This window comes from Mustela putorius, unplaced genomic scaffold, assembly GCF_011764305.1.
Source record: "Mustela putorius furo isolate JIRA1106 unplaced genomic scaffold, ASM1176430v1.1 tig00000275_pilon_pilon_pilon, whole genome shotgun sequence".
Taxonomy (NCBI): domain Eukaryota; kingdom Metazoa; phylum Chordata; class Mammalia; order Carnivora; family Mustelidae; genus Mustela; species Mustela putorius.
The window spans coordinates 6,450,513-6,477,767 of NW_025421341.1; the positions used below are offsets into that span (position 1 = coordinate 6,450,513).

Below are 27,255 nucleotides of genomic sequence, written 5' to 3' on the forward strand. Positions count from 1 at the left end.
GATAAACATACCAGATAAACTGTGAATAGTGATAAAGCTTTGAAAAAAAGTTTAGATCAAGATAGCTCTTGATTGAAAAAATAAACTTGGATAGTTATTTCTGAAACTGTTAAGATCAAGCTGTAAAACCGCTGGTTGTTCTTAAGTTACTTTCCTGCCCAGCTGGAACGAACGGGACTGTTTGTTCTGCACCGGGTGTGCTGGGAACCAGGTGGGAGCAGCGGCGCCAAAACCGACTTGGTTTGGAGCTGCGCTTCTGGCTGGAAAGCCACTTAAAATACGCACCAAAGAGGGGCACCTGGGTGGCTCAGTGGGTTAAAGCCTCTGCCTTCGGCTCAGGTGATGATCTCAGGGTCCTGGGATCGAGTCCCGCATCGGGCTCTCTGCTCTGTGGAGAGCCTGCTTCCTCCTCCTCCTCCTCCTCCTCTCTCTCTGCCTGCTGCTCTGCCTACTTGTGATCTCTGTCAAATAAATAAATAAATAAATAAATCTTTAAAAAAAAAAAAAATACGCACCAAAGAGGGGCACCTGGGTGGCTCAGTGGATTAAGCCTCTGCCTTCAGCTCAGGTCATGAGCCCAGGGTCTTGGGATGGAGCCCCGCACGGGCCTCTCTGCTCAGCGGGGAGCCTGCTTCCTCCTCTCTCTCATATATTTAAAAAAATATATGCACCAAGGCAAGACTACCAAAGGGACCCCGGGACCTGCCGCACCTGCAGGGGGGCGGAGAGGCGGCGCGGAGGCGCGGGGGAGGGGTCCGGCCAATGATCTCGGAGCGGCCGGAGCGCTCGCGTGACGTGCTGGGATCCCGGCAAGTTCCCCCCGCCAGGCGCGCGGAGTTTTGGGTCCGCAGCGGGACTGTCTGTCTTGGCGCTTGGCTGCCGGGAGGCTCGGCGGGCAGCGCAGTCGGCGACCCGGGGCGCGGTGCCGGGCCGTGCTCCCCCCACCCCCACCATGGAGCGGGCGGCGGAGCTGCTCTTCTACGTGAACGGCCGCAAGGTGAGCGCTCGGGGCCGCTCCTGGGCTGGGGGCGCCTTTGCCCCCGCGCGCAGCTCCGCCCCCACCCGGCAGGTGCGGCCGTGCTTCCCCGACCGCCCCGGAGCTCGGGGGCCATTCGCCGGGGTTCCGAGTCGCCCGGACTGACCCCCGACACCCCCCGCCCGGCAAACAGGAGGAGAAATGGCTTTTCTTCCTCCTCGGGGTCAGCGCTGCCCACCTTCCCCCCAAACCCGCGGATAACGGAACGTCCGTGTGGACGCGGAGCAAGCTCTAGCCGGGGCTCGGGAGCGACTGGAGCAGAAGGCGGGTCACACCGGATCGATGGGCCCCGATCGTTTCTCGGATGAGGCGGTTGTGACCTCAAGTCACAGCAAGTTCCTGGCAGAGCTGAAGCCAGAGCCGGGTTCTGGGGTCTTGAAGGTCCTCCCGCCGTCCGCGGTGACGCGGCACCTCTGCTCTGGGAAACCGGGCTGGCTCTGCAGAGCCTCGGCGAGACGTCCCGGCAGGGCTCGACCCGGCGGGGCAGCAAAGCCCCTGGGCATCCCTGAAAACACCCCTCTCCCCCGACGGGGCCGTGAACCCCGTTCACTCAACGCTGTCCCAGCATATTGGCACTACTTTGCAAGGGGGAAACTGAGGCAGGAAAGTAAAAGGGCTTCCTTAAGAGATGACCAAGCAAGCGAGGGCCTTGCTACCCGCCTTTCCACAGTGCCAGCCCCTTCAGAGCCAAGGGGATCCCTGCCCCTGGGGCCAGAGTAGCCAAACCCGTTTTCCCAACCGGCGTGAGGGACACACCAAGAGGCTGAGGTCAGGCATCAGGGCCTCTCACTGGAAGCCTCTTCTGAGGGCCTGATCCTCTTTTTATATTTGTGGTTTTGTAGTGATTTTCTTAAAAGAAGACCCCCTCCTCAAATTGTACAAGTTCTAGGTTCCATAAAACCTTCCTCTGACCCTGTTGCCTGAGTTCCACACTAGATAACATGGGCCTTTTATTTCGGATCTGTAATGGGGCTCTTGGGATCCCCTCAGAGGACTACTCTGAGGGTAAAAATTGGCAGCGGGCTGAAGGGTTCGCATTACATCTTTCTTTGCATGACTGAGGGCAGAGCAAAGGAAACTGCCCTTTCTACAAGCAACGATTCAGTTCCAGCTCTCTTACTGGGATGCTCTAAACTTTTAGAGCCCCAGGTCCTCTTTTAAAAGGGGATACTACTACCGAGATAAGAGTGATAATCTGTGTTTAATCTGTTTGTTAAGGGTCTGCTCTGGAAGGCAGGGTTCCGGTGTTCTCAGGGGAGGCAACAGAACACAGAAATGACGAAGTCGCTGCTTGCACGGAGTTTCCAGAGTGCTGAGGCGGCAGGCGACAAGCACATTAGAAAGTGGAAAGGTGTCAGGACAGAACCTAGAGCAAAGTGAAGGGACAGAGAGTGAACAGGGCTGATATTTTAAGTGGGCTGGATGTTTAGGTCTCTCCGAAAGAGTGACACTTGAGCAGTGACAGGTGTGAAGTGAGGGAGCATCTGGGAGACGTATCCCAGATGCAGGGAATGGGGCTGCGGAGATCCTTGGGCATGGGGGGTTTCCGCATGCTAAGGGGTGGCGAGGCGGGCCGCGGGGCTGGGGATGTGGCCAGGGGCCGGATTGCCGGGGCTTTGTGCGTGGTGGTGAGGGTTCTGGGTGAATGAGGAAACTGGTTTTTGAGTCTAGCTTCTTCCTCATCCACCCTTCCCTGCCCCCAAACAAACTCTAGTGGGATTTTTAACGTAATGACTAACAACAGTTTGTGCTCTATTGATTTTTAAAAATAGATAAGCTGGTTCTTATCTAGGGGCTCATTTTTATCTATGGGCCAAATGCCCTGTGATCATTTGCAGAGTACACGCTGAAGATCCGGAGTACGTTTTTCTCGCAGAAGTCATCATGCTGCCCTTCCGCTTTCCTCCTCCTCCCTTCCAAATTGTTAGGGTGCGTTTCATTCCTGGCGCGCAATCCTGATGGCCCCAGACATAGATTAAAGTTTCTGGTTCAGAGGATGAGGAACTGTTGAGAAAAGGGAGAGAGAGAAATCACCAGCAAAGAGGGGTCTAAGGTCAAACACGACCTCTGGGGTTAAAAACTTGCCTCCGAGGGCCTCTTCGTTGAATTTTATTTCTTTTGGTGTTGAGTTGTATGAAGTTCTTTATATATTTTGGATATCGATCCCTTATCAGATATACCATTTACAAATATCTTCTCTCATTCCCTCGGCTGTCTTCCTGTTTTGTTGATGGTTTCCTTTGCTGTACAAAAGCTTTTTATTTTATTATTTTTTTTAATTTTGGTGTGGTCTCAGCAGTTTATTTTTGCTTTTCTTTTCCTTACTTGAGGAGACACAGCTAGAAAAATGCTGCTGAGACAGCTGTCCAAGAGATTACTGCCTATGTTTTCTTCTAGGAGTTTTATGGTTTCAGGTTTTGCATGTAGGTCTTTTATCCGTTTTGAATTTGTTTGTGTACGGTGTAACAAGTGGCCCAGTTTCCCCACCCCCATTTGATGAAAAGACTGTCTTTCCCCCATTGCGTATTCTTGCCCACTTTCTCCTAGCTCCACTGACATCTAAGCATGAGCTTATTTCTGGGCTCTCTATTCTGTTCTGCTGATCTGTGTGCCTGTTTAGTGCCAGTACCTGATATTTTTATTGCTCTACCTTTGTGAATCTCTTGAAACCTTGGATTGTGATACCTCCGGCTTTGTTTTTTTCTTCTCAAGATTGCTTTGGCTCTTTTGAAATAAGACATATAGAGAAAGACAAATACCATGTGGAATCTTAAAAAAAAAAAAAAAGAAAGAAAGAAAGAAAGAGAGAAAGCAAGCAAGCAAGCAAACAGCAACAGAAACAGAATCATAAAATAGAGAACAAACTGGGGGTTGCCAGAGGGAAGGTGGTTGAAGGGACCAGCAAAATGGGTGAAGAAAATTAAGTATAAACTTACAGTTAATAAGTAAGTTACAGAGATGAAAAGTACAGCATAGGCAATATGGTCAGTAATACTGTAATAACATTATATGGGGACAGATGGTGACCACACTTATTTGGTGAGCCCTGAGCAATGTATAGAATTGTATAGAAGCCGGTTAGGAGACTCTAGGTTATATGATTAGCCTCCAATCTGTGCTTTTTTGCAAAATCCCCTCAGATCACCAAAAGTTGTCATCAGGCAGGGTCTGAGGCTATCGAGAGGGGAGGCCACTGCATATGGGTCAGACATGCAGTTGCAGAGAGATTTCTGAATTATTAAATGCTCCACAAGGGACCCCCAGAACATGTGATCGACTTAGCCTAGAGTTTGAGGGGAGAAGCAGCCATAAATAAGTCATACCTGAGACGCAATTCTTTAATACAACTAAGGAACTGAAGCCTGTTATTCTACAGGGCAGCGAGGCATAGTGAGTGAAGGTGTGAGCTTTTGGAACTGGTTAGTCATGGGTTTGAACTCTATGCTCTCTGCTCTGCCACTTGGCCGCTCTGTGGCCTCAAGCAAGTTGCTTCATATCGCTGAGCCTCAGCTTTCGCCTCTGCAAAATGGGGCTACTAACAGTGACATCTCTCATGGAACTGAGGTAAAGATTAAATTCCACGGAGAGTGGTTAGCAAGGTACTTGACACACAGCAAGTAGTCAGTATATAGAAGTGATTATGAATACTTGCACTAGAAAATAATCTGCTTCATGTGCAGAGCCAGACCTGCCTGGAAGTGCCGGCGGGGGCTGAAAAGTAGTCATTGAGCGTTATTTGCTCGACAAAAACGTAAGGTCTTGAGATCACTATAGGAATCTGGAAAGAGCTGTCCATTAGTGAGTCTTTCTTTGGGTCCCTGGTCTGCAGAGGTGAGAGAGGACATTTCTGGAATGGTTCTAATGATTCAGAGAAAAGTGGAGGGGAATAGATGTGGCTTGGGCAGGGAGATCCAACAATTAAAATGAATTTTAAAGCCACCAGAAGCTCAGGCAGAAGTGTCCTCACCGCCTGTCCCCTTGGCCGCGTTCTCTGTTGTAAGGACGCTGGCGGATTATCACTCTTCCCCACTGGGTCCCACAAATACATCTCTTCTTCCCTCTCCTTGTACTTCTCAGCCTTGCGCTTTCACACGTATCTCTTCCCCTTTCTTAGTTTCCATTGTTTCACCACTTTCTCAGGCCCCTTCATCTCCCTTTTCTTTCTGCCTTTGTCTTGGAGGTGGTGAAGACGACTCAGGAATTCGTCACCGACCCGACACAGAGGAAAGTGATTTCTCAATCTTGTGCAGTATGAACTTGAAATCTCACAGAGAGCTGGTGGAGATACAGAAGGACAGACTCTGTCCTTACAACACTCAAGGCTGTACTGAGCCAGGAACATGTCATGACCCTGACTCAAGAACTGACATCATCTCCCAACACCGGAGTCAGTGACAGTAACTCTGTTCCGCATTCCCTCCACCCCCAGCCACCAGCTTTGGCCCTGATCTCACTGTTCCACTCCAAGATCTGCCAGGGCAGGGTACATGCCCTATCCCTTCTCCCTCCCTCCTCCCCTCCAAATAGGCCATCCTCCAAATCAAGAAAAATAAACACATTTCAAGCCAGTGGCACTTTGAACCAGACTCCAGTCTCTTGAGACATCTCTTAGATAGAACAAGTACCCAAACAAACAAGGCCTGCTTCTTCCATTAATTCCTTCCAAAAATATACAAATATCCTTCAAGCTTAAATGCTCTTCTTTTGTTATCTAAGCTACTCAGATCCTGTTTTGTCTTTAAACGTGGGCTTCTGTAAAATTTGCCATCGTATGTATTAACTAGGATTACTTTCAGCTGTGAATTGCACAGACTCAAAACTAACAGTGGTTCAGACTAGACACAAATCATTTTTACTTGGTGTGGAAGCTTCATGATGTCATCTGAGACCCAGATTTCTTCTCTTTTTCCTCTCCTGTTGTTAATATAGTGCCTTCTGGTCTAAGATAGCTGCTGGAGTTCTAGCCATTTCATCCCTTTTCCAGGCAGCAGGAACAAGGAAAGGCAGAGTGTGTGCTGAGATACACAACAAGAGTTTCTGCCATCATTCCTGGCACTTCTCTGTTTTTCTTTCTTTTCTTCCGTCCAGATGCCCCAAGACTGAGAAATCCTTCTTCTCTCCTCAGTGCTCTCATAGCAAATTATATACATCATGATCACTTATTAAAATCAGTTAATATTTATTATGTCCCTATGATATATCCCCAGCACCTGGCTCAGTGTTTGACACAAAGAAGAATAACAGAAGGTGGTGTCTTCCAGGATCAAGAAAGGCTTAGACACACACAAATAATTGTGATGCATGGTGCAGTGCTGTCACTCAGTTCCAACGTGTGGGGTGGTTTTTCCCCACACCACCAAGCAATTCCCTGACTCCTGAATGTTTTACAATTCAACTCAATTCTTACACTGTCTCCCCACAGATAGCATCAGGTTCATTAAGGGCTCAGTCCCACAGGAATGCCCCTCCCTGCCCTCAAATGCCAGTCACAAGTCTGGGTTGTTACCTATACTTCTCACTGACTGACTACAAATCAGATCCCCCAGTCCCTTCCTGAGGTGTGATTAATTTGCTAGAGGGGCTCACAGAACTCAGGTAATAGGTTTAATCACTTGGTTACTGGTTTATTACAAAGGGTATTAAATGATATGAATCAACAGCCAGGTGAAGGAATGGGATGGGTCAGAACAAAGGAGCTTCTGACCCCATGGAATTGGGGTCTGGCACAGGTAGCATATGGATGTGTTCTGGTTCACCAACGGGAAGCTCTAAGCCCATCCTTTTGGGCTTTTAGGGGCTTTTGTTTTACACAGGCATGACTGATTAAATCATTGGCCATTGGCAACTGATTTAACTTGCAGCCTGTCCCTCTCCCCTGTCTGGAGATCGGGGGACTGGACTGAGAGTTCCATGGTTGGTTTTTTCTGGCAACAAGCTCCCATTAGATTAATTCCAAGAGGTACACCATTAACATAACACAGGCCCCTTGATCGCACTCAATACACAAAATTCCAGGGATTTTAGGAGCTATATGCCAGGAACAGTGACTGAAAACAAAATATGTATTCCTAATTATAAGTCACAATGTCACATGGAGTCCAAAGTTCTGTGACAGATGTGTGGACATTGGCCATGGGAGCACAGGGGAAGCCGGTTACCTGGAGCAGAGGAAAGGTATATTCGATGGCAGCACCCCCACAGAAGAGAACACTTGAGCAGGGCTTTGAATGATGTCCAAATTTCTGCCAAGCAAAGAAGATAGGGAGGACTTTCTGAAGGAATCCTATATCCAAATGTAGTGAATGGTGAAAGACCTGCTGGTCTAGCCAGTGCTTCCACCTGACCAGTGTTCAAGACGCATGGGTTGATGGCAGGAGAAGATGGGCAGTCTTTCAAAAAGGCCTTGTAGGTTCTGCCATGGAGCTTGAATTCCTTCTTGTATTCCAGGAACCTAGAATATAAATTTCCCAAAGACCCATTCAGTGTGCTCATTCATGATGCACCTTTCCTTGTTCTTTCTCCCAGAAATTCGGATTCCAGAAGAATGTCAATTAACAGGTACCCTGAATGATTTGGGAATTCCCAGCATGGTGACTTGGCAGCCAGGAGCAGTGTTGAATTAAAGCAGATGATCAGACTTGGATTTTAGAGAGGTCATTCCAGCAGTAGTGTGAAGAGTGGTGTTGTGGGTGCCAAGAATGGAGGCAGGAGACACGTTAGGCAGCTCTGATCATTATTCCGGCAAGAGGGAGTAAGTGTTGATCCTGAGGAGTGACAGGAGAAGTGAAGGTTATTTAGAGAATCATTTTGGAAGTATGAGTGACAGGTCTTGGTGACACTGATTGTGGTGGATTGAAAGAAATAAAAAGTTGAAGTAGCTCAAGTTTTTAAGCTGGGATGACTTAGATGGTGAGGCTATTAAACAAGTCAGTGAAAAGAAGGGAAAGAGTAAGTTTCATTTGAGGGCATATTAAATTTGGGATGCCTGGAGGGGTACTTCAAAATTTTTTTTTTGGCATTACAGTATGGGTACGCATACCCCCCTGACACACACAAACAATCACACCTCTCACTATATTGCAGATTCCTCTAGGACACAGATCTGACCTTGGTAATTGGCATATGGTTCACTTTCCCTGGCATATGGCCACTGAGAACTGAGGGTGAGGAGACATCCATAGAGTAAGCATATGTCTCCTCCTCACCTACTTCCCAAAAGGGTAGCAGTATAACACGGTGAAAGATGATCTCTACTTCTGAGACTGTGAGCAAACCATAGTTCTCTTTGTTCTGTGACTCTAAAAGAAATCCAAAGTTTTAATCAGAAAAGAGAAAACATGGGGCACCTGGGTGGCTCAGTGGGTTAAGCTTCTGCCTTCAGCTCAGGTCATGATCTCAGGGTGCTGGGATGGAGCCCCAAGTCAGACTCTCTGCTCAGTGGGGAGCCTGCTTCCCTTCCTCTCTCTCTGCCTACATGTGATCTCTGTCTGTCAAATAAATAAATAAAATATTTTTAAAAAAAGAGAGAAAACATGATCACTTTGGAAACACAACTATTCATGACATTTCAGTCATGCCTTCGGTTGGTTGCTATTTCTGTGCTTCCAGGCTGCCCACACAAACTTGCTTCTTGCGTTTATCCTTTCTAGCATGTCTTTGTATCATTTGGCATATAACTTTTCTCTTTTACTTCTTTGATCTGGCAGTCACCCACTATTCTTTCTTCCATGTGCTGTTCTGCTAGTATCTTTTCAGTGACCTGTATCAGACTTTCTAGGAGAAGCTGGGCGGGAGTCCCTAGTGTTGCTACTGATAGAAACAACCACAGCAGTAGAAAACAGCGATGATTCAGGACCAAGGACAGCAGCAAACAGGTGTTGGGGTTCAAGATTTGGACTTTACACTTAGGAGAGATGATTTGTATATAACAGGTATTCCATTAACATTAATCAAATTGAAGATATGAGTAGAAGGTTTAATGAATGTGCATTGCCATCAAATTAGCATGAGTTTGCCAACGGAAATATCACACCAGCTCTCTCAACTTTGTGTATATAACTCTACGTTTCCTTTTGGTACAGGTAATAGAAAAAAATGTTGATCCTGAAACAATGCTGTTACCATATCTGAGGAAGAAGCGTATCCTTTGCTTTGCTTTGAGTGTGTGCATGTGTGTATATAGTGCTGATATCCTCATCAGGTGATATTTCAAATATCTTTTTAGAGGCACAGTGAGTCATATTCCCTACCATTATGGTTTTATGTTCTTTTTAAAGAAATTCCCACATTTCAGTTTTGTAGGTAGTGCACAGTTGTGGCTGTCAGGGGAACAAAATTCTTTCTAATCTCTGTTTTGGCACTAAATACATAGTATAAAATGGAGAAACTAGCCGTGGGAATTAAAGCAAATCTTAAAAGGGCTTAATTAAGCATCCTTTAGAATTAAGAGTCACAATATTGGCATTCTATCTAATTATCATGCCCATTAGGAAAAAAGAGCACAGAAATCTGCTGAAATGAAGATAAAAGAACCATGGAGAAATTAAACCTGAAAATGTTACCTTAGAAAAGCTTTCTAGGGACGCCTGGGTGGCTCAGTGTGTTAAAGCCTCTGCCTTCAACTCAGGTCATGATCCCAGGGTCCTGGGATTGAGCCTTGCATTGGGCTTTCTGCTCAGCAGGGAGCCTGCCTCCCTTTCTCTCTCTGCCTGCCTCTCTGCCTACTTGTGATCTCTGTCAAATAAATAAATAAAATATTAAGAAAAAAAGAAAAGCTTTCTAAATAAAATCATGTAAGGATTGGATTCTTAGCCTGAAATGCATGAACTCCAGTGGGCTTCCTGATGTCTGTAGACCCCCGCTAAATTTTATGCAGAATTATGTGAAAATGGGAATTTGTACATTTTTATTCCTTCAAGAGAGAGAGAGAGACTCCCCAAAGAGTACACAACTCAAAAAACATCAATAACAATGTTCTGGAAGTAATTCAAGATCTTTGGACAGAAAAACAATGAACACTTATTTCCTGGTTATCCATGGTACTAATGTGTAATATTTAAGATCTGGTTCACTTGTGAGTTACAGAAAATCCCAAATTGCAGTAAATAAGATAGAAGTTAAAAGTTTATTCCTTTCTCAATGTTTTAGTTTGAGTTCTCTTAGAAGCAGACATTAATCTTAGGATTAAATGTGCAAGGGTTGTATTAGGAAAACACCTGAGTATAAGGAAATAGGGAGCTAAAGAAGGCTCAGGGAGACATTAGACCACAATGGAAGTGCTACCTGTAAAGAAGAGGGGATGAGGAGGCTGAGTGGGAGGGTCTAAGGCTGCTGGGCAGTCTAAGGGATGTACATCAAAGACATTGAGGCGTGGCTGACAAGGATTCCCCTGTCTCTCCATAGCACTGAGCCATTGGTGGGAAGCAACCATGGGAGTCATGGTTGTCATGGGAGTCATTGAAGCCCATGAGAGTCATGGGAGTCAATGAAAACTGGGGTAAGAGAAAGCAAAATGCAGCAGTTGGGTCATTTGGTCATTTACCCTCCATGTTGAAGGAGGTCTTTGAAACACGTTCTCATGGCTGTTGCGCTCACGTAAAGGAATCCCAGAGGTAGGTGGATTAGGGCTAGTGAAGTAGTGTCCCAACCTCATGAGGGGGCCAAGCTCCCTGTGTCTTGCTGCCCTACCCTCCTCAGCAGGCAACTTTCTCCTCATGGGCAGAGACAACTAACTCAAGTGTAGCCGCCATATCTGAACTCCAGAAAATAAGAAGCAGTAAGCAATGAAAAAGGTGGCATCCCTTTCCTTTTGAGGACATTTTGTTCTGGAAGTCATACACAGCACTACACTTACATCCCATCGGACAGCATTGTCATTAACCCCACCCAGCTGCAGAAGAGGCTGAGAAAATGTATTTTTTATTCTGGGCAACCATGTGTGTGGCTAAAAACTGGGGTTTCTTTTACCAGAAAAGAATGAGAGAACAGATATGAGTACAGAAGTAGCAGTTTCTGCCACTGGGAAGCAGAGAAATACAGTGAACATGGATAATAACACACAAATATTCCAAGAATGATATACAGTTTGACATTTTACTTTGTATGTCATCAAAGATACAGATAAGGATATAGATAAATGTGCAATGTACTTATACTTCCAAATATTCAGGCCTTTATATGTAGAAACTTTTTTTTTTAGTTTGGCCCTGTTTTGGTAATATGATGTCCCATTGTTTTGAAAGGGAGGATACTAAATATAATACACAAATGGAAATCAGGACTCTACAAGATTCTAAAAAATAGCAGCTAGGACATCATTTGAACTTAACTATATGTTCAAGAGATTTTTGATGATGTTGTCCTCTAAGGTCAGAGCTATTCTAGGAAGAGAATTTTGGAAAACACATTATCTTTAACCACGCTTTTTCCAGTTCGACTCACAGGAACTAAGTACGGCTGTGGAACAGGTGGCTGTGGTGCCTGCACAGTGATGATATCACGATACACCCCCACTACCAAGAGGATAAGGTACCTTGCAGCAAAGTCCAGACATGGTTGTATTTTTGAAGTCTTGAACTTTGTTTTGTTCCTTCACCTGATGAATATGTAGGAGCACTTACTATGCAATAAGAACTGTGGTCAGCACTGGGGATACAGTGATGCACAAGAGAGACATGGTCCCCAGAATGTGAATGGGTTAGGGGAAAAATGTACCATCAACGAGGATAACATATGGTCAAAGAATCCCCTGTTGAAAATGGAAAGGCTCTCTGACTCCCTGGGCTGTCTGGGAAGGAAGGACTGAAATTGCAGTGAAGAATAATGGCATCATCACACTCTTATATGACTATGACAGCCTACTGACTGATGTCCCTGCTCCCACCCTTGCCCCTGCCATGGTGATTCCATACATCAGTCGGAGAGATCACTTTCAGCATAAATCAGATCATCGCACTCTCCTACTTTAAAAATCACCAGTGATTTCCCATTACATTTAACATCTTCTCTTTGTGTTTGAAACTTATCCTTCTTTAGGTTCGCCAAGTTTCTTGGATTTGTGGATTGATGTCTTCTATCAGCTTTGTAAACTTCTCAAACCATCATCTCTTCAAATATTTACTCTCTTTCTTTCTCTTCCTTCCTCCCTTCGCCCCTCCTCCTCCCTCCCTCACTTTCCCTCCTTCTCCTTTCCTTTTTCCTCCCCCTTCCTTTCACTTTCCTCTTCTCTCTCCCAACTTCTCTCTTTTGGACTCCAGCCATGTATATCTTAAACCATTTTACATCATTCTGCAGAGCTCAGATGAGGGCTAAGGATCTGAGCAGTGGTAAGATTTTGGAGATCTGCCTGTTTTCCACAGCCAGGTCACTTTCTTCCTGAACTCTGGGTGATCCCTCCCTGCTTTACAGGCTGGCTGCCCATTTTCTGATTCACCAAGAAGTTCTCTTGCTCTACCATCTCACTTCCATGCTTTGGGAGATCTCTTACAGCCAGGCCTCACTGTCTTCAGCCTCTGGAGGGTGGCAACTGCCCTACACTCTGCGAAGCCTGAGTGCTTACAGTTTTCTGTCGGTTCTCCTGCTTCCCCCCAGCTTCCTCAAATAAGAGTCCGTGTGCATGGAGCGGTTTTATTGTTTTTGTTTTTGTTTTGTAGCACTCCTTCCCTACCCCTAGTTTTAGAGTATTACCCTCAGCACTCAGTGAAGTTTGGTGGGGAAGAGATTGGGGACAGTATAGTTCAGCTTTGTATTTTAATTTGTTGCATCAGCCCACATTAAATATATATTTTGAAAATTGGCATGATTTCTCCTTACTCCTGTCTAAGGCAGATTCTGTTCCCTTCATCCATGTCAGAGATGGGGACAGCTATATCTCATCTGTCTTACAAAGGGATTGTACTTAATGGAGTTTAGGTCCTTTAAGTTTCTTTACATACCCAGCATCTGATGAGTTTTTAAAAAACTATAATTATATAGTTTTATAGCATGTTTTTAGAATGAGAGTGAAGGTCTCTTACAAGTTTCTAAATGAAGCCTTACAATTACCTAATTTGTATGTCTCTCAACCAGGAATCCCACCATTTCTCCTGTATTCACTGTGCTCCAACCTCACTGGCCTTCTCTCTGTTCCTAAGCATCCCAAGCCCATTCCTGTCTCAGGGCCTTTGCACGTGTTGTCCCTCTACCTGGAATGTTTGCTCCCAAACCTTCATGTCTGCCTCCTTCAAATCACTCAGGTTCCAGCAAAAATGTTATGCAGTCAGCCCTCTTTGATCAAATTATAAATAGCAATGCCCACCTCACTTCTGCAACTTATTCCCTTTACCTGTATCACTTTATTCATAGGACTTCTTACTCTCTCAGTTTATGTGTGTATGTGTGGTCTACATATAAATGTATTGTCTATCTTCCCTTAATTAGGATATATACTCTCCAAGGGCAGGAACTTTATATGTCTTATTGACCAATGGATCCTAGTGCCTCAAACTTTGCCTGGCACATAGTAGACACTCAATAAATCTTTCCATTTAATTATAAATGAATAATATTCTTCCAATCTTTCTTTTGTGTGGGTATCTATATGGATGTAGTTCTGTTTAAAAAACCTGTATATTTTGGTTCTAAAACCTGGGCATGAACTGAGGATAGAAGGTATTTGCCATGTCTGAAGCGTTGTACAAAACCTGCCATATTGGAGGTGCTGGGTGAACGCTCACCCAGCAAATTGTCTCCTACTGGGTATAATTTACTTTGTGTTTCCCTTTTGCATTCTGAAGCCATCATGCCGCCAATGCCTGTCTGATCCCCATCTGCTCCCTGTACGGGGCTTCTGTCACCACGATAGAAGGCATAGGAAGCACCAAGACCAGGATTCATCCTGTTCAGGTAAGGCTGGGCTTCTTCCTCAGAGGGTTTTTGTGCTTCAGAAAGTGCAGCAAGGCCCAGTGGTTAACATGGTAGGACAGTCTGAGCCCTGCAGTTTGGTCACTGCCTATACATGGAACTGAGCTTGAGGCCAGGAGTGACACCTGCTGTGTGTGTTTTACAACTGATTTCTTAGAAAAATGCTTCTTCAAGAATAGAGGCCTTTTTTTTTGGGAAGAAAAGCCCAACATTGCTGTGTTTGGTTTTCATGTTCTAACTGGATAGGACCTCTCCATCTTACATCTTCCAAGTTCAAAGAAATGAGGGCTGTATGTATTGAGGGTTATGATTTCATCCTTTTCCCCCCACACACAAAATGGAAAATAACTTTATTTTAAAGCTGGATGAAAATCTCATCTCCAAAAAGGATTTTTAAAATGTAGGTCTTGTTCAAAAGACAGATGATAGGAGTTTTAATAAATTTGGAGGCTTTTCTCCTAAGGCAGCACCTTGTTGGAAAGACACCTTTCAAAGGAAAGACACCTCGGACTCCTGGCCCTTTAAATTATTTATATGTTGCCCGTAAAAAGTAGCTGTTGCTACTTGTTTTCATCTAGGTTACTGAAGGTCACTTATGAGGAGAGGACCAAAGAGGGAAAAGATAGGGGCAACATAGAGAATAACACACTTCCCGCTCCCTGGGCTTGAGCAATGTCGGGTCCTGTCTATGTCCTGTGAAACCTCATTACCTACAGGGAGCAAATCCTGCCTGGGTGCTCCTGTGAGAAGAGGCAGTTCACGGCTGTGAGACAGCATTTCATTTAGTAGCTGCTGCTGAGCTCCTGGGGTTGCAACGGAGCCAGAAGACCGCTTCCATAATGAATGGGGCAGCGCCTTTGAAGTTAGACTCCGAAGAGAAAATGCTGGGAGGGAAAAGGTTTGGTCGAGAAAGAGGCAGTGCTTCTCTCTTGACTGTTTTGTGGATTAACGGCTGCACTTTGCCAACCCCTGTGTGCTGAAGTGATAGGGTGATCGTGGGCAGCTACAGGCACTCGGGGGTTTGGCTTGGTTCGGTTTTCTCAACATGCGCACAATTTGCTTCACTTCTCTGAGGGACTTAAAGGGGGTGAGCCTTATTTCTGTGATTCCCATTCTGGATTATGTATTGAAACCACCGCGGAATCTAAAAAATACAGGTCTGTGCTCTTGGCCTGGGCTGCTTCCTGGCCCTTGGAAATTTTAAATTCCCCTGGTGAGTCCAAAGGCTGAGAGCCTTTAATGAAAGTCAAGGACCAGTAATCACAGCCACCCAGTCTGAGAAAAGGAGACACCTAGGATGAGAAGAATTTTCCAGGACCTCTTCTCCAGTTTTATTGTGCAAATGGGCTGCCCGGGGATCTTGTCAGAGTACAGATTCTGATCCGGTAGGTCTGGGATAGGGCCCAAGATTCTGCATTTCTAATCTTGCTGTGCTTCCAGGAAAGGATAGCCAAGTGTCATGGCACGCAGTGTGGGTTCTGCACCCCTGGAATGGTGATGTCCATCTACACGCTGCTGAGGAACCATCCAGAGCCTTCTCTGGAGCAGATAATGGAAGCCCTTGGTGGTAGGTTATATATACATGTGCTTTTGTTTTAATAATGGCGATGGTCAGAGGTGACGGTAGACACTCACCATGTGCCACGTGCGGTATTCATGTTGTACAAAGATTGTCTCATTTACCCTTCATGATACCAGTGCAAGGTAGGCATTGTTACTATCTCCACATCATACATGGAGAAACTGAGGTTTAGAGAGAATTTATTTAAAGTTGTACCACCAATAAGTGGAAGAATTACTTTGTCCAAATCAGGATTCACACAAGATCCGCACATTTCCCTTGGCTGATACATTCCTGGTCTCTCTTGATTTATGAAAGTCTCCTTCCTGCCTGGGTGGCTCAGTCCATCTTTCCTGTCCCCCTGCTCATGCTCTCTCTGACTGTCTCTCTCTTTCTTTCAAATAAATAAATAAAATCTTTTTTTTTTTTAAGTCTCCTCCCTCCTTTTTTTTTTTTTTCCCCTTTAGAGAGAAAGGGCACAGGCAGACAGAATGGCAGGGAGAGGCAGAGGGAGAAGCAGGCTCCCTGCCGAGCAAGGAGCCAGATGCGGGACTCAATCCAAGAACGCTGGGATCATGACCTGAGCCGAAGGCAGCCGCTTAACCAACTGAGCCACCCAGTCCTCCCTCCCCTTTTTACTGTTCTCTTATTTTTTTTTAAGATTTTATTTATTTATTTGAGAAAGAGAGAGAGAGAGAGAGCACAAGCAGGGGGAGTGGCAGAAGGAGAGGAAGAAGCAGGCAGAGGGAGAAGGGAGACACCCCGCTGAGCAGAGAGCCCGACCCGGGGCTCAATCCTGGGACCCTGAGGTCATGACCTGAGCTGAAGGCAGATGCTCAACCCACTGAGGCATCCAGGTGCCCCTATTTGCTTATTTTTACAAACATGACAAAGTCCATTTATTCATTTACTCTTGGAAAGGATCCAGCTGTCTCCACATGCCACTCTCTCCCAGGGAGGGGTGCTCTCAGGATCCCGTTAGCTATCAGAGGACTCCGATGAATACACCATGAGATCAAAGACATTGAGATCTTCTGGTGATACTTATTTCAAATAACTGTCTTTATCCAGTCTAGAGTGATTTTACCAAGTTCAGCGGCTCAGTGTGTGTGTGGATGCAGGAAGTCTTCATTTACAAGATTCTAAACAAATTTTTAAAATAATAGCCTCCCAGATCCCAGTGAAACTGTCCGTGGGTCTATCTGTCCATCTCCTGCCTCCCAAGGACCCTGTTTCCCTGCCAGAAAACACGAGGGTAGAGCTCGTGAGTCTCGCTCTTCCGCACACCTGAGGAGCAGAGCAAATGGAAGTAGGAAAGAGAGATGCAGCACGGGAACTGTCTCTTGCCTGATTTCCTTTAGATCCCATTACGCATTGGATCTCGTGACTATTTATAATGTGAACAAGGGGTTTTCAGATTTTAGAGTGCTTAAGACTTTCATGGTGGAATTTGTAGAATGGAAGTTCCTGGGATGAAACCCCAGATAGCTTGCTTCAGATTGGCTTTATTTTTTTAATAACACTTCAGATTTGTGGGTGTGGGGTGAATGTGGGCTATGGACCACTGTGAGAGAAATGCTGCCCTAATGATTTGTTATAAGTGTGTGCCTGCTTGTTTCTGAAGTTTAATAATTGCCTTTGTTACTACAAAAAGTCTTTGATCAATCAGCTGAAGCTTAGCTCTTGAATGTGCCTATAGACCAAGTTTTTAGCTTGAAATCAATGTGTTCTTTGATCACCTATCACAAGCAGAAGATACGAAACTGTTTACAGAGAGAAAACACAAATAACTGCGTTGTTCAGCTCTACTTCAGAATCCTCAACTTAATATCCCAAGTTGCTGATGAAAAATAGACTGAATGTCCAATGGGGCCTTCTTCTTGGATGGGGGTTCTGACTTTCATCATGCACTTGGCAGACTGTGCCTCTCTCTAGGTTAGTTGAGTAATACAGTTGAGTTTTTCTCCTTCAGGTAACCTATGCCGTTGCACCGGATATAGGCCCATAATTGATGCATGCAAGACTTTCTGTAAAGTAAGTAGAAAGGAATTTTTTTAAAAAAAGATTTTATTTATTTATTTATTTATTTATTTATTTATTTATTTGAGAGAGGGAGAGAGAGAGATTGAGTGTGGCAGGAGGAGGGACAAAGGGAAAGGCAGAGAGACTCTATTTATTTATTTATTTATTTATTATGAACATATCATGTATTATTTCCCCCAGGGGTACAGGTCTGTGAATCATCAAGCTTACACATTTCACAGCACTCACCATAGCACATGCCCTCCCCAGTGTCCATAACCCAGGCACCTTATCCCTCCCCACCCCCACCCCCCACCAACCCTCAGTTTGTTTCCTGAGATTAAGAGTCTCTTATGGTTTGCTCCCTCCCCAGTCCTATCTTGTTTCATTTTTTTCCCCTCTCTACCTCCCACAACACCTCGCCCTGCCTCTTAACTTCCTCATATCAAAGAGATAATATGATAATTGTCTCTCTCTGATTGACTTATTTTGCTTAGCATAATACCATCTAGTTCTTTCCATGTCATTGCAAATGGCAAGATTTCAATTTTTGATGGCTGCATAGTATTCCATTGTGTGTGTGTGTGTGTGTGTGTGTGTGTACACCACATCTTCTTTATCCATTCATCTGTCAATGGACATCTAGGCTCTTTCCATAGTTTGGCTATTGTGGACTTGCTGCTATAAACATTTGGGTGCACGTGCCCCTTCAGATCACTAGAGTTGTATCTTTAGGGTAAGTATCCAGTAGTGTGATTGCTGGGTCATAGGGTAGCTCTATTTTCAGCTTTTTGAGGAACCTCCATACTGTTTTTCAGAGTAGCTGCACCAGATTGTATTCCTACCAACAGTGCAGGAGGGTTCTCCTTTCTCCACAGCCTCCAACATCTGTCATTTCCTGATTTGTTAATTTTAGTCATTCTGACTAGTGTGAGGTGGTATCTCATTGAAGTTTTGATTTGTATTTCCCTGATGCTGAATGATGTGGAGCACTTTTTCATGAGTCTGTTGGCCATTTGGATATCTTCTTTGCAGAAATGTCTGTTCATGTCTTCTGTCCATTTCTTGATTGGATTATTTGTTTTTGGGTGTTGAGTTTGAGAAGTTCTTTATAGGGGCGCCTGGGTGGCTCAGTGGGTTAAAGCCTCTGTCTTCAGCTCAGGTCATGATCTCAGGGTACTGGGATCGAGCCCCGCATTGCTCAGCAGGGAGTCTACTTCCTCTTCTCTCTCTGCCTGCCTCTCTGACTACTTGTGATCTCTCCCTGTGTCAAATAAGTAAATAAAATCTTTAAAAAAAAAAAAGTTCTTTATAAATTTTGGATATCTGATATGTCATTTTCAAATATCTTCTCCCATTCTGTCAGTTGTCTTTTGGTTTTGTTGACTGTTTCCTTTGCTGTGCAAAAGCTTTTGATCTTGATGAAGTCCCAATAGTTCATTTTTGCCCTTGCTTCCCTTGCCTTTGGTGATGTTCCTAGGAAAATGTTGCTGCTGCGGCTGAGGTCAAAGAGGTTCCTGCCTGTGTTCTCCTCAAGGATTTTGATGGATTCTTTCCTCACATTGAGGTCCTTCATCCATTTTGAGTCAATTTTTGTGTGTGGTGTGAGGAAATGGTCCAATTTCATTATTCTGCATGTGGCTGTCCAATTTTCCCAACACCATTTGTTGAAGAGACTGTCTTTCCTACTTTGTCAAAAATTAGTTGACCATAGAGTTGAGGGTCCATTTATGGCCTCTCTATTCTGTTCCATTGATCTACGTGTCTGTTTTTGTGCCAGTGCCATACTGTCTTGATGATTACAGCTTTGTAATAGAGCTTGAAGTCTGGACTTGTGATGCCACCAACTTTGGTTTTCTTTTTCAATGTTCTCTGGTTATTCAGGGTCTTTTCTGGTTCCATATAAATTTTAGGATTATTTGTTCCACTTCTTTGAAAAAAATTGATGGTATTTTGATAGGGATTGCATTAAATGTATAGATTGCTTTAGGTAGTATAGACATTTTTACAATATTTGTTTTTGCAATCCATGAGCATGGAACATTTTTACATTCATTGTGTCTTCCTCAATTTCTTTCATGAGTACTTTATAGTTTTCTGATTCTTTGCCTCTTTGGTTAGGTTTATTCCTAGGTATCTTACTGTTTTGGGTACAATTATAAATGGGATCAACTCCTTAATTTCTCTTTCTTCTGTCTTGCTCTTGGTGTATAGAAATGCAACTGGGGGCACCTGGGTGGCTCAGTGGGTTAAGCCTCTGCCTTCAGCTCAGGTCATGATCTCCGGGTCCTGAGATCAAGCCCCACATCGGACTTTCTCCTCAGCGGGGAGCCTGCTCCCCTCTCCCCCCACCTGGCTCTCTATCTACTTGTGATCTCTCTGTCAAATAAATAAAATATTTTTTAAAAATTTAAAAAGAAAAGAAAAGAAGTGCAACACTTTTCTGTGCACTGATTTTATGTCCTGATACTTTACTGAATTCCTATATGAGTTCTAGCAATTTTGGAGTGGAGTCTTTTGGGTTTTCCATACAAAGTATCAGATCATCTGCAAAGAGTGAAATTTTTACTTCTTCTTTGCTGATTCGGATGCCTTTTATTTCTTTTTGTTGTCTGATTGCTGAGGCTAGGACTTCAGTACTATGTTGAATAACAGTGATGATGATAGTGAATAGCCTTGCCATTTTCCTGACCTTAGGGGAAAATTTCTCAGTTTTTCCCCATTGAGAATGATATTCGCTGTGGGTTTTTCATAGATAGCTTTTGTGATATTGAGGTATGCATCCTCTGTCCCTACACTGTGAAGAGTTTTGATCAAGAAAGGATGTTGTACTTTGTCAAATACCTTTTCAGTATCTATTGAGAGTATCATATGGTTCTTGTTCCTTCTTTTATTAATGAATTGTATCACATTGATTGATTTGCAGATGTTGAACCAACGTTGCAGCCTAGGAATAAATCCCACTTGGTCATGGTGAATAATCCTTTTAATATACTGTTTAATCCTATTGACTAGTTGTGTTTTTTTAAGGTTTAAAAAAAATTCTTATTTATTTATTTATTTTTAAAGATTTTATTTATTTGTTTGACAGACAGAGATCACAAGTAGGCAGAAAGGCAGGCAGAGAGAGAGGAAGGGAAGCAAGCTCCCCACTGAGCAGAGAGCCCAATGCAGGTCTTGATCCCAGGACCCTGGGATCGTGACCTGAGCTGAAGGCAGAGGCTTTAACCCACTGAGCCACTCAGACACCCCTATTTTTTAAATTTATTTTCAGTGTTACAGAATTCATTGTTTATGCACCACACCCAGTGCTCTATGCAATACGTGCCTCCATAATACCCACCACCAGGCTTACCCAACCTCCCACCCCCCCACCCCTCCAAAACCTCAGATTGTTTTTCAGAGTCCACAGTCTCTCATGGTTTGTCTCCCCCTCCAATTTCTCCCAAAGTATTTTGATGAGAATTTTTGCATCCATGTTCATCAAGGATATTGGTCTTTAATTCTCCTTTCTGATGGGGCCTTTGTCTGGTTTGGGGATCAAGGTAATGCTGGCCTCATAAAATGAGTTTGGAACTTTTCCTTCCATTTCTATTTTTTCAAACAGTTTCAGGATAATGGGTATTAATTCTTCTTTAAATGTTTGGTAGAATTCCCCTGTGAAGCTGTCAGGCCCTGAGCTCTTGTTTGTTGGGAGATTTTTGATGACTGCTTCAATCTCCTTACTAATTATGGGTCTGTTCTGGTTTTCTGTTTCTTCCTGGCTCAGTTTTGGTAGTTTATATGTCTCTAGTAATGCACCTATTTCTTCCAGAATGTCAAATTTTCTGGTGTATATATGCTCATAATATATTCTTATAATTGTTTGTATTTCTTTGGTGTTGGTTGTGATCTCTCCTCTTTCATTCATGATTTTATTTATTTGGATCCTTTCCCTTTTCTTTTTGATAATTCTGGCCAGGGGTTTATCATTCTTATTAATTCTTTCAAAGAACCAGCTCCTAGTTTCGTTGATTTGTTCTGCTGTTCTTTTGGATTCTGTTTAATTGATTTCTGTTTTGATATTTACAATTTCTCTTCTCCTGCTGAGTTTAGGCTTTCTTTGCTGTTCTTTTTTCAGCTTCTTTAGGTATAGGGTTAGGATATGTACTTGAGACCTTTCTTGTTTCTTGAGAAAGGCTTATATTGTTATGTACTTTTGTCTCAGGACCACCTTTGCTGCATCCCAAAGATTTTGAACAGTTGTGTTTTCATTTTCATTTGTTTCCATGAATTTTTAAAGTTCTTTAATTTCCTGGTTGGCCTATTCATTCTTTAGTAGGATGCCCTTTAGCCTCCATGCATTTGAGTTCTTTCCAACTTTCCTCTTGTGGTTGAGTTTTAGTTTCAGATCACTGTGGTCTGAAAATATGCAGGGAATGATCCCAATCTTTTGGTACCAGTTGAGACCTGATTTGTGACCAGGATGTGATCTATTCCAGAGAATGCTGCATGTGCATAAGAGAAAAATGTGTATTCTGTTGCTTTGGGTTGGAAAGTTCTGAATATATCTGTGATGTCCTTCTGGTCCAGTGTGTCATTTAAAGCCTTTATTTCCTTGCTGATCTTTTGCTTAGGTGGTATGTCCATCTTAAAATCTAATTTATCTGATATAAGGATTGCCGCCCAGCTTTCTTTTGATGTCTATTAGCATGGTAAATTGTTATTCACCCTGTCACTTTAAATCTAGAGGTGTCTCTTGCATATCAGTGGATCTTGGTTTTTTTTTTTTTTAAGATTTTATTTATTTATTTGACAGGCAGAGATCACAAGTAGGCAGAGAGACAGGCAGAGAGAGAGGAAGGAGTAGGCTCCCCGCTGAGCAGAGAGCCCGATGCGGGGCTTGATCCCAGGACCCTGGGATCATGACCTGAGCGGAAGGCTCAGCCGAAGGCTCACTGAGCCACCCAGGAGCCCCGGGTCTTGTTTTTTTTACCCATTATGATACAGCTGTGTCTTTTGATTGGGGCACTTAGCCTTGGGGCAATTGGCCAACCAGGAAATTAAAGAACTTTACATTCAGGGTAACTATTGAAAGATATGAATTTAGTGCCATTGTCTGTAAGGTGACTGTTACTGTATATTGTCTCTGTTCCTTTCTGGTCTGTTACTTTTAGGCTCTCTCTTTGCTTAGAGAACCCCTTTCAATATTTCCTATAGGGCTGGTTTGGTGTTTGCAAATTCCTTTCATTTTTGTTTGTTCTGGAATCTTTTTATCTCTCCTATTTTCAGTGACAGCCTAGCTGGATATAGTATTCTTGGCTGCATATTTTTCTCGTTTAGTGCTTTGAATATAACATGCCAGTCCTTTCTGTCCTGCCAGGTCTCTGTGGATAGGTCTGCTGCCAGTCTAATATTTCTGCTGTTGTAGGTTACAGACCTCTTGTCCCAAGATGCTTTCAGAATTTTCTCTTTGTCACTTAGACTTGTAAGTTTTACTATTAGATGATGGGGTGTTGACCTATTTTTATTGATTTTGAGGGGGGTTCTCTGTGCCTCCTGAATTTTGATGCTTGCTCCCTTTGCCAAATTAGGGAAATTCTCTGCTGTAAGTTGCTCCAGCGTACCTTCTTCCCCTCTCTCCCTTTCTTCTTCTTAGAGAGAATCTTAAGCAGACTTCCTACTGAGTGTGGAGCCCTTCAGAGGGGTTACCAGAAGTGACTAGGGGAACAGCCATTGTTACTAATACAAGGCCCCTTCTTATCTCAGGCTCTGTAATTGCTCTTTGTTATTTGATTCTTGGGCAGGTGTTTGCTCTCATCCATTGAGCTAGCCTGGAGAGTCCCATAATGAGCACCTAAGCACTTTGATACTGGCTATGGGTCATTGTTTTGAGGAGTTTTCCCTTATCTGTTTGTGTCAGGTGCCCTGCCCACCCCCACACCCCTGTTGCTCCTGCAGCCCTCTGTACATACTCCTGGCACAGCAGTGGTCACACCGTGGTTTCACTCCCGTTTGCTCTCCCATCTCTCCCATCAGACAATGGGCTGCTTGACAGCAGGGTCTGTGTGTCTGTAGGGCTGGGCCCCATGCACTTATTGAATAGCCACTTGTTCACTATCTGCTGCATGAATAAGTGAACAAACAATCTGGAAATGAGGGACAGAAGATTGCCCTTTGTACTCAACTATAAAATCAATATGTCATAAATAAGAACCGAGTGATAGCCATAGTAATTGTTAATATCTATCATTAATAAAATATTAAATATTAATATTGTTAATATTTATTGCTGAGGGCCAGATGTTGTTATAAGATTTTTACATATTTTAGCTTGTTGAATAATCACTACTATTCAAATTTCCTCAAAACCTTAGACTTTTTTAAATTAGAAGTTGGTATGGATATGTTTACATACACATGGTTCTTTTTTCATAGCATTTAGCAGTATTGATTCTGTATTATGTTTCAGCTGGTAGTCACCTGTTTTATTTAATTGTTAGTAGAGGGGACTTTGCTTCCTGCCTAGTGTTTGCATTTCATCTCCAGCTTTAGCAACTCACCCCAGAAGACCAGCTCCACCTGAGGCTGGATCAGCTGCTTTTCCATCTAGGTGAGGACCAGGTACCAAGCTTGAATCAAGATTTAGACAATAGAGGAGTAACATCAGCAACACAGTGAAACGGGAGTTTTCTACTCTCTTGTTCCCAAAAAACACCAATTTTGACACTCACTCTAGGATAAGAGTGATTTAAGGATAAGTCCAGGAGTCCAGTGGAGAAATCCCATCACACCAGTGGAACAACAACAACAATAAATCCAAGGCTATATACATTGAAGAGAGTGAAAGAAACTGTTTCACTCTATCTGCATCATCCTTCCCACAACGTGGCATAGTTCAGTGCCAAGTCAGACCTTCTTGGCTCCTGATTTACCCCATGAGGGAACATTCTCACGTTCTCATGTGAGTGGGTATCTGGCTTCCCCAGCTGTGTGGACACTGCCAAAGAGGCCCACTTATTTCTCACCTCATCCAGAATACTGAGGAGTGATGCACAATCTGGGGGCAGGAAAAGGTGGGTGGAGAGAAGCCAGGGCTCTGAGAGGGCATCAGTAGAACATGGATCCAACTAACCATGAGCAACAAGAAAACACAGAAAGATAATTCAGCAAGATCAAGAAAACAACACATGAACTAAATGAGAAGTTTGACAGAGAGATAGAAATAATTACAGGCAAGCAGAAATTCTGGAGCTGAAGAATACAATGAATGGAATCAAGAACAAGACAAGGATGCCCACTCTTGCCACTTCAGTTCAACATAGTACCAGAAGTCCTAGCCAAACAATTAGGCAAGAAAAAGAAATAAAAGTCATCCAAATTGGGAAGAAAGGAGTAAAATTTTCTGTGCACATGACTTTATATATAGAACCCTGAAGACTCCACCAAAAAAATTGTTAGAACTAATCAATGAATTAAGTAGAGTTGCAGGATATAAAATCAACATACAAAACGCAGTTATGTTGCTATATACTAACAAGCTATCAGAAAGATTAAGAAAACAATCCTATTTATAATAACATCGATAACCATAAAATACTCAAGAATAAATTTAACCAAGGGAGTGAAAGATCTATACACTGAAAACTATAAGACAATGTTGAAAGAAATTGAGGAAGACAGATATAAATGGAAAGATATCCCATGTTCATGGATTGGAAGAATTAATACTGTTAAAATGTCCATACTACCAAAGCAATCTACAGAGTCGATGCAATCCCTAAGAAAATTCCATTAGCATTTTTCACAGAAATAGAAAAAAAATCCTAATATTTGCATGTAACCAAAAAAGACCCTAAATTGGCAAGGCAATTTTGAGAAAAAACAAAACTGGTTGCATCACAGATCCTGTTTTTAAACTATTTCACAAAGCTATAACAATTGAAACAATATGGCACTGGCATAAAACAGACCCACAGACCAGTGGAACAGAATTGAAATCTCAGGTATAAACTCATGCCTACACAGTCAAATAATCTTTGACAGTGAAGCCAGGAACACAATGATGAAAGGATAGTCTCTTCAATAAATGGCTTAGGGAAACCTGAATGAATTGCACCTCTATTTTATACCACTCACATATGAACTCAAAATGTATTAAAGACTTAACTGTAAGACCTGAAACCATAAAACTCCTAGAATAAAACAGGGGAAAAAAACTCCTTGACATTGATCTTGGCAATGATTTTTTTTGGTATGAAACCAAAAGCACAGGCAACAAAAGGAAAAATAAGCAAGTGTTATTCTCTCAAACTGAAAGTCTTCTGCACATTGAAGGAAGCAATTAAATGCAAAAGCAGCCTACACAATGGGAGAAGATATTTGCAAACCATTAACCATAGGGAGTTAATATCCAATTATATAAGGAACTAATGCATTCAGTAGCAAAAAATAAAAGTAATTTGATTAAAAAATGGGCAAAAGATCTGAATAGAAATTTTTTTTAAAAAGACAAACAGGTACCTGAAAAGTACCCAACATCACTAGTCAGCAGGAAAATGCTAATCAAAACCACAGTGAGATACCTCACACGTTAGGATGGCTGATATCAAAACGTCAAAAGTTAAATGTTGGCAAGGATACGAAGAAAAGGGTATCCTTGTTCACTGTTCATGAGAAAGTAAATTGGTATAGGCACTGTGGAAAACAAGGTGGAATTTCCTCAAAAAGTTAAATATAGAACCACCATAGGATCCAACAGTCCCACTTCTGGGTATATAACCGAAGGAAATGAAATTAGTACCTCAAAGAGATTCTGAACTCCCATATTCATTGCAGCATTATTCACTAAAAGGAAATAACCTAAGTGCCCACCAACAGATTAATGTATACACACACAATTATTATTCAGCCATGAGAAAGTGGGAAATCCTGCCGTTTGCAAGAACATGGGTGAATCTAGAGGACATTACACTATGTGAAATTAGCCAGATAGAGGAAGACAATACTGTATGATCTCACATATATGCAGAAATTTAAAAAAAAAAAAAGTTGAACTCAGAGCAACAGAGCGCAATTGTGGTTGCCAGGGTCAGGGACTGGGAGAATGAGAGATGCTAGTTAAAGGGCACAAGCCTTCAGTTATAAGACAAGTAAGCTCTGGGAATCTAATTTGCAGCACAGTGACTATAGTTAATAAAATTGTGTTGTGCGCTTGAAATTTGCTAAGAGAGTTGACCTTAAGTATTCTCACAACACATGCACGCAAGATGGTAACTATGTGAGATGATGGGTGTGTTTATCAAACTGATTGTGGTAATCATTTAACAAAGTATGCATATGTAAAGCAATCACATTGTGTGCTTTATTTTTTTAGAGATTTTATTTATGTATTTATCAGAAAGAGAGCACAAGCAGGGGGAGTGGCAGGAGAGGGAGAAGCAGGCTCCACACCGAGCAGGGATCCTGACACAGGAGTTGATTCCAGGACCTGGGGGTCATAACCTGAGCCAAAGGCAGATGCTTAACCAGCTGAGCCACCGAGGCATCCCCATATTGTGCACTTTAAAGATACAATTTTATTTGTCAGTTTTATCTCAAGAAAGTTGAAAAAATACTTAGTAGAATCAGCAATAAATTCTTGATTATTTGTTTTTTTACCCACTAGACTTCTGGCTGCTGTCAAAGTAAAGAAAATGGGGTTTGCTGTCTGGATCAAGTAATAAATGAATTAACAGAATTTGAAGAAGGAAATAAG

General features: G+C 43.1%; 1 protein-coding gene across 1 annotated transcript in view; it reads left to right on the forward strand.

Annotated features, from left to right (window-relative positions):
• Positions 1 to 764: 764 nt before the first annotated feature.
• AOX1 (aldehyde oxidase 1) overlaps positions 765 to 27,255 on the forward strand; it is an 82,295-nt gene continuing 55,804 nt past the window's right edge. Inside the window, exons 1-7 of the mRNA XM_045078530.1 lie at positions 765 to 997; positions 9,118 to 9,175; positions 11,467 to 11,563; positions 13,810 to 13,918; positions 15,377 to 15,503; positions 17,470 to 17,531; positions 27,166 to 27,255. Of these exons, the coding sequence (XP_044934465.1) occupies positions 953 to 997; positions 9,118 to 9,175; positions 11,467 to 11,563; positions 13,810 to 13,918; positions 15,377 to 15,503; positions 17,470 to 17,531; positions 27,166 to 27,255 (588 nt within the window). The 5' untranslated portion in view covers positions 765 to 952. The remainder of the gene's footprint in view (positions 998 to 9,117; positions 9,176 to 11,466; positions 11,564 to 13,809; positions 13,919 to 15,376; positions 15,504 to 17,469; positions 17,532 to 27,165) is intronic.